The 7,486-nt window shown below is 46.9% G+C and overlaps 1 protein-coding gene across 1 annotated transcript; it reads left to right on the top strand.

The window, feature by feature from the left end:
* Positions 1–440: 440 nt before the first annotated feature.
* On the top strand, positions 441–5,609 carry tmem200cb (transmembrane protein 200C-b; the record flags this gene model as incomplete). Its single annotated transcript, XM_084545726.1, has 2 exons — positions 441–488; positions 3,996–5,609. Exon 2 carries the CDS (start codon positions 4,029–4,031, stop codon positions 5,607–5,609), a length of 1,581 nt encoding a protein of 526 aa, XP_084401852.1. The 5' UTR covers positions 441–488; positions 3,996–4,028.
* Between the last annotated feature and the right edge of the window lie 1,877 nt (positions 5,610–7,486).

Raw genomic sequence — 7,486 nt, forward strand, 5'->3', positions numbered from 1 at the left:
CGTGTGCAATTTTTAAAACCCACAGCACAGTAATGTATTCACGCGTTGTGATATTCTCCCATTAATCCTGCGTATGAAAGTGCAAATAAGTATCCTGATCTTGCCATTTGCCATAAAAAAAAAATTAAAAATTAAATGATTCCCAAGCAGTTCTGCAAAACAAACAGACGCATAGGCACAAAACGCAGCTTACGTGGCACATAATATTCTGTCCCTCGATAGGTAAAAAAAAAAAAAAAAAAAAAAAAGAAACCTGGAAGTGTTTGGGCTATAACATACAGTGTGATAACAGCCCTCGTTTATCACGTTGCCCAATAATCACCACCAATGGAAACGCAGTTGGCCCGCCCCTGCCGGTCTATTGTGAATCCGCGTTCTACTGGAAACCACTCTTCCAGCCTTGGCACCGAAGTGGCGCACCACGACATGCACAGCTGAACAAAAGAGTGCGCCTTTGAAGATGTTTGATTGTCAAGCCGCAATTTCTGGTAAGAGACGCGCTGCTTTTTTCTTTTTTTTTTTTTATATATATATTAAAATTTTTATTTTTTAATCTAATTATTTTAAATCACGCACACTTCACGATGCGCCCTTATCTCCCGCTGAATGTCCGCGCTTCTTCCGATTTAACAGCCTGATTCCGTTGTATCGAGGCAGAGAGAGGTTTGGAAAGTCTTTTAATCGTGTGACAGATCGGTTCAGTGTGAGAGTGTTGCGTGATTATTATTTTTTTATCACCTCGAATAAATCGACGCACAGGAGTTTTTGATGTCAGAAAGGCGTTGGACTTTGAGCACTGCGCACTCCGTGTACTTTTTATCGGTGAGAATGAAATTGTGTTGCGTTTTGGTGGAGATATTTCCATCTCTTAGCCTGTGCAATATATGCCTCATCTTTCAAATGCTATAGACGCAAAGAACAAACAGGAACGTAGCCGTGTTTTAGTCTTTCCATCCTGTTAAACTTTTATTTTATTTTTATGCTCGTGATGTCGCCTCTGGATGCATATTTCTAATAAGTTGCCGAGACAAAGCAGTGGATGGATCAGTGTGGTTTATGCAGTGGTACAGCCGTTGCCACGCAGCTCCGAGTTGAAGCCGAGGCTTTTAGTTATGAAAGCATGGGCTTCGTCAGGCCGTGGAAGGTGCACGGATATGTTTGTCATCTGTCTGCACCTTGTGAGTCCCGAAAAATTACAATGTTTGGCTTCGCGCTGGAGCGAGATGCGTCGCCGCGGCTCTGGACATTTTCACGGCACCTCCGGCTCCGCACGCCGCTCGCAATTCGCTTCGCGGGGTTTTCCAACAGAAGGGAAACAGATGCGCCGTAATGTCAACAGTCGATTACTCATGCAACATTGCGCGAAAAATGTGCGCCCCCGCACGCTCGGACGGTCTGAGCGTCAAGACCACTCTCATCCTCCTCCACCACCTCCTCCTCCACCACCTCCACCTCCGCCTCCACCTCTCCATCCATACTGTCAGACGAGCAGCTTTCGGGGGGGGGGGGGGGGGGGAGAATAAAACCGAGGCGGCTTCCTGTTCAGCACCGCAGACAGAGACACGACTAGCCCACACCCACTTCTGGTCCACGTTACCGCTGCCCTTCTCTCCCCAAACATAAAGAGAGGTCCGCCTACGCTTTATCAGTTTTAGTGCAGGGTGACTTGCTCTCGCCCAGGAGGCATTTGAGTGGTTATTGGATGTGATACAGAGAGAAAGCCGCTATAAACAGTAGCTGAGTGCCGCTGTGATGTTTGCTGAAGCTCAGGTGCCGTGCTCCGTGTTCCACTTTCCCTGGGAACTGCTTCTAATAACTTGAATCATAAAGGGATTTCAGGGGGACTTCATTATTTTGACCATAAGGGGAAGCAACACCCATCTGTGCCAGCGATGAACCCGTCTTATTAATTGTTGCTCTGAGAGGAATTTGTGGAATAAGTTATTCATGAACCTGAGCCCCTAAGTCTCACACAATTAAACGTGATCAGTCAAATTAAACATCCACCTGCCAGCACAATCAAGAGGGGAATGCTTGATTAATCTTCCTTTGGATTGTTATTCACTACGTGTGGCTGAAACTCATCCGCAGATGTGCGTAATTATGACAAGTGTCGGCGGCGCCTCCTTTGCCCTTTAGACCACGGCCTCCGTCGCCATACAGCAGGGGACGGGTCCGCGCGGCGTCGTAAAGCCAAATGTAAACGTCCTGCGCGGCTGAGGCCGTGACGGTGTGCAAACAAACGTCTAGCGGCTCATATTTGCCTTGGTGATGTGTGCCGAGTGTGAAGGACGTTGTCATCTTGAAGCACAGCTGCGTTGGCTGACGCTGAGATGGATTTGGGTGGAAAGCAGGAAGGAGAGTGTTGGTGGGAGAGATTGGTGGGAGAGAGGGGAGACAGAAAGGGAACGGGAGTAAAGAAGCCAGAGCGAGGTGGAGAGAACATGCCTGCTGGCCTCCTGTCTGGACACATTACATTTTCAGAGGCTGATATTTCACCAGCACAGCTGACTACAGATAAATAGCACTTCTTGTTCTCAACTGTCAACTTGGGTGTTTGTCTCAGTTTTTGCTTGCATCGTGGTATTCGTGGATCCAGCAGGGGCAGATGGTTATCTCTCCGTTTAGCCGGCTTCTGATGACTACAACTGTGTCCGCCTATAGCTGGATTAGTGCAGGGAAGCAGCGTATGCGCTACCTGTTGGATAATCTCCACCACAGGGCCGGATAAAAAAAATCTACCACACCAAATGCCGCTCTTTGTCCCCCACTTCCCTTTTCCTTGAACTGATTTTGACCCCAAAATCAAAATAGTATTCCTACACTGAGATGTAAAAGACATCTTGACACCTTAAAGATTTTCTAGTCAGGCATTTTCTAAGATGGTTGATACCCTCTCTTGTCTATACAGCTGCAGCATCCATGTCATTAGCTTAGCTTAGCAAAAAGACTAGAAACTGGAAAAAATCTGGCTACATCCAAAATCTGACAACTAGAAGCTTTAAAGCTCACTAAAACATGTTGTCCGTCCAGGGTGTACCCCGCCTCTCGCCCAGTGACAGCTGGGATAGGCTCCAGCCCCCCTCGCAACCCTCCAGAGGACAAGCGGTTACAGAAAATGAATGAATGAATGATTAAAACATGTTATTTAATGTGCAAAAAGAAAAAAGAATAATGCGTTCTGAATAGAATAGAAATTATTTCTATGCATTTGACCTATCCATTCATTCACACAGTAGTGTTTACACACGGAGCAGTGAACTGCCCCTTGGGTAGTGCCCCGGGGGGAGCAATTTGGGGGTCCGGTGCTTGCTCAGGGCACGGAGGGATGCGAACCTGTGACCCCCAGCTCCCCCTAAGGACAAGAAGCTTTAGAAACATGCTATACGTCTTATTTGTTTAATGCGTGACTGGATCAAGTTGTTAAGAGACTAGATATGAAGATATCACCTGAATCAAGAAACAGCTGAGTACACCAGCCCTCTGTAAAAATGGTGCACTGCAGTTCCTTCTATTTTGGACTAAACAAATAAAAAGGTAATGCTTTGTGAAGGTTGGAGTTGCAATTAGACAGAGTTTCTTTTCTCTAGACGGGGTCTGTGACATGTTTTCAGTTACTAAAATATTGCTTCCTCTAAATGGAACTCGTGAGATTGTGATGACAGCGTTGGAAGTCATGCATGTGACCTGTGAACTCTGACCGTGTTGAAAAGTTAAAAAGAGAAGACGCCATTTAAAGGCAGTAAAAGCAAACTGACGGCTCGATCTAGCTTCATATTTACTAAATGTCAAATTACCAATTAAATTCTCAACTAATCCAATTCTAATACACAGCAGTATTTGTCACAGAGTGAAGCTGTGGCCTTCAAGGAACTTAGTTAATAATTCAACTTGGTGATCCTGTGTAGATTTCTAAATTAAATGATCCCCTTTGCTTTTGTGAAATCTCTTCCTCACAGTGAACACTCTCTCTTCTCTGTTGTGTGTTCTCACAGACTGAGTGACGAGCCTGCTGTCCAATCGCCACCATGATAGCCACAGGTGGCCTGCTGCGCATGAACAGGCGCCAGGACTCGCTGCGGTCCAAAAACCGAGCAGAGAACAAGCGGAAGAGGAAACCCAAGAAAAAGAAGAAGAACGACGTGGTGGTGGTGAAGGGGAAGCTCAATCTCTGCTCCCCGGCTGGTTTGGTGGCTGCTGTCGGAGTTATAGTTCTCATGGTTGGGATTTCCATGGCTGTGCTGGGCTACTGGCCCAGCCAGAACCAGCAGGAGTACCAGGAGCGCCGCAGAATGGGAGCATACCATGGAAACAGAATGAGCTATTCCAAAAGTCCACCTGTTTCCTCTAATTTGACCCGTGATAAGTCTCCGTCTGGCCAGAAAAATGTTTTCAACCAGAGTAATTCCAACAGCAGTGTCCCCAGCCCTTCTACTCACTGTGGCTTCCTCTGTGACTTCCTGGATAATTACCTGTACTCAGACAATCTCAAAGTCTTCGGACCGCTGGTGATGGGAATCGGCATTTTCCTCTTCATCTGCGCCAACGCAGTCCTCCATGAAAACCGAGACAAGAAAACTAAAATCATCAACCTGAGAGACATCTACTCCACAGTGATAGACCTACACAGCATACGGTCGAAGGAGTATTCGCCTCTAAACGGCCTGGTGAACTACACTCAGTCGAAGAGTGCAGAGGGCCCGTCGAGTTCGTTCCCAGCGAGTGGGATGCTAACTCGCAGCTCCTGGCCTAGCACTGGACTCGGTTTCCAAAGCGAGTTAGACGGCGATGAGGTGTTCAGGCGCTCCTCACTGGCTAGCAGGCCACGTAGCTGGTCCAGAGATGTCCAGACCTTCACGGATACCGTCTACAGCATCTATAAAGACTACAGCAATAGCAGTGAGCAGGCCCCACAGCCCCGACAGTGGGAGACCACTTCCATCGTCACCTCCTCCGTGAACGCTTTCACCCTCCCTGTAATCAAACTGAACAACTGTGAGGTGGAGGAGTCTGAGAGAGCGGAGGCAGAGGGACGCTCGGAGAAAGAGGTCGTCATCGAGGCTGCGGCCGAAAACGTTAGCGAGGAAGGACCGGCCAGCAGCAGCGGCAGCCAGATCGTCGAGATGGAAGGGAAGCAGAAGGAGGCCTCGGCGCTGGAGTCTCCCTCGCCCCATCAGAGCCACGAGGACGTATCCACAGGCACGGCCAACCAAGAGGGGGCACCGCAGGCTCAGGCTCAACCGCAGTGGACCCAGCTGTTCCCTCCGTCGCCCGTTGCCAGGGCGATGGGGTCACGGCTGTCGCTCAACTCCCTCACGGACCAGCCCAGGTCTGCACGCCGCTGCAGCGTGTCTGTGTCTGCGTGTCGTCAAGGCGACAGAGCCAGGCGCTTCAGCTGCCCCCGGCTGGAGCGCTCCAACAGCAAGGGCTACATCAAACTGGCTGACCTGGGGGGCGAGTCTTTCGAAGCCCCCGACACGGACACTGCGTTAGTGGCAACCAAACAGGAAGTAGCAACGGACACGGTAGCAGCAGCAGCAGCAGCAGCAGAGGAAGAAGCTCAGGGAGTGGACGATCAGATGACACCCAGCACTTCTGCAGAATCCTAGGCTATTTTCTTGCTGATGAGCCTTTTAAAACTCTTTGATGTCTTGTTCTTTGCTTCGTACCTCCTTCTGCAATCGGCTGATGTGGGGCTGGCTATTACAGAGGAAAGGAAACGCGGAGAGCAAGCAGCTAAGGACTATTGAAACATAGCCATGAACACTCAAGAGCAAGGCTCTTTATAAATACACCACAACCACCGCTTAATATCCAGATGTAATTTTTCTATTTTTTCAATGTAGCAAGAGCAATATTAAAGACTTGTAAGGAGTTTTAGTAAAGATTTGTAAAAAAAAAAAAAACAACGACAAAAAAACTAAATCTGATGAGTTTGAACTTTTCTTTTGTATAACAGTCTGGCAAACATTGTAGCTTGTAGAATTGCCAAAACTGTCACGGAGAAGTGCTGTCCAACATGTTGTACTGTAGCATTGACACATGCCACAGAAAATTAAATAGTCTAGATTTGTTTCTCTGCATTGTTATGTGAATACCACGTGATTAGGTGAACTGAACTGAATCTCAGGTAGACGTTTGGTTTAGGATCTGGACCTTGAGGACGGAGGTCTTCCCCCCCGTGTGCACACTTGTTTATATGAAGCGTTCATGGTTGAATAAATTTGACTGTAACACCTCTGTCGGGTCTAATAGGCGTCCTTGTGTGAAAATTAGATTCGATGCAGCGAATGCAACATAGTTTGTTTGCTCTAAATAGTTTCACTTGCATTAAGAAAAATTAAAAAACGTGGAAAAACCGAAACGCTTGAGTGACTGAGTGTGTGGCGAACCTGCAGGCCGTGTGGGTTTCGTTGTCCTGCTTGGCTTTAGCTTTGCCTCTCATTACTAGAAAACACTGCAGCGGTATTGATGTTGCATTATGTGTGCTGAGCGAACCGAGACCAGTGACCCATGAGGGACCGCGGCAACAGTCTTCTTAATATGGTTTCTTTCGATTTAAAAGGGGAAGTTAGCTGATAAGGACATTCTGATTTAGGTGTGGGAAACTTAAATACAGAAAATCAGTCAAGGATGGTATTGGAGAGCATCATAGATGTTGCTCTGAAGTATTGGTGTTCAAATGCAATGAGATCTGGTGAAACAATCCTCATATTCGTACTGTTTTTACACTCACTTGTGCAGATTCATCCACTGACAATTCAGTGTTCTTCTGGGAAACTTTTGGACCTGGCATTCATTCATGTGGATGTTACTTATGTAGCACCCACCTAGACCAGACCAGACACCCCCACCCCATAGCAATGACACTCCTTGATGGCAGCAGCCATCCCCAGCAGGATGCAGCCTGACACAGGCGTACACACAAAAACGCTTTTGGAACAACTAAAAAAAATATGAAAAAACAGCACAAGGTGTTGACCTGGCCTCCAAATTCACTAGATGAAAATGAAAAAAAGATGAAAATGATAAAGTATCTGTGGGATGATCCACAGAGGCCTCTCCCCTCAATCCAATAGGACCCAAAGGACAACATTCTGTTGCCAGACACTATAGGACACCCCCAGAAGGTTCATGTCCATTCTCTGATGGCCTCCAAAACACTTGTGCCTCCAAGTGTTTTGGAGGCACAAAGGAGACCTACACAATATTAGGAAGGTGGTCATAATGTTATGCCTGATCGTATGCAGAAGACAAAGTAGGTAAATCTGCAAAGTAAATGATGCTTTGAAGTAAATGTAGTAAGAGTACATCTCTGGTGCTGATTAAAAAAAAACATATAAACGCTATAATCTCACATTTGTCCATATATGCATATTTTAAAAAAAACACTTTTTTTTTAAAATAACTTGAATGACATGTAAGCATTGAATGTCTACCTGCACGTTCAGTTCAAAGAAGAGAGGTTTGCAGTCACGTCCCTGGA

The sequence above is a fragment of the Chelon labrosus genome, assembly GCF_963514085.1.
Source record: "Chelon labrosus genome assembly, chromosome: 6".
Taxonomy (NCBI): Eukaryota; Metazoa; Chordata; class Actinopteri; order Mugiliformes; family Mugilidae; genus Chelon; species Chelon labrosus.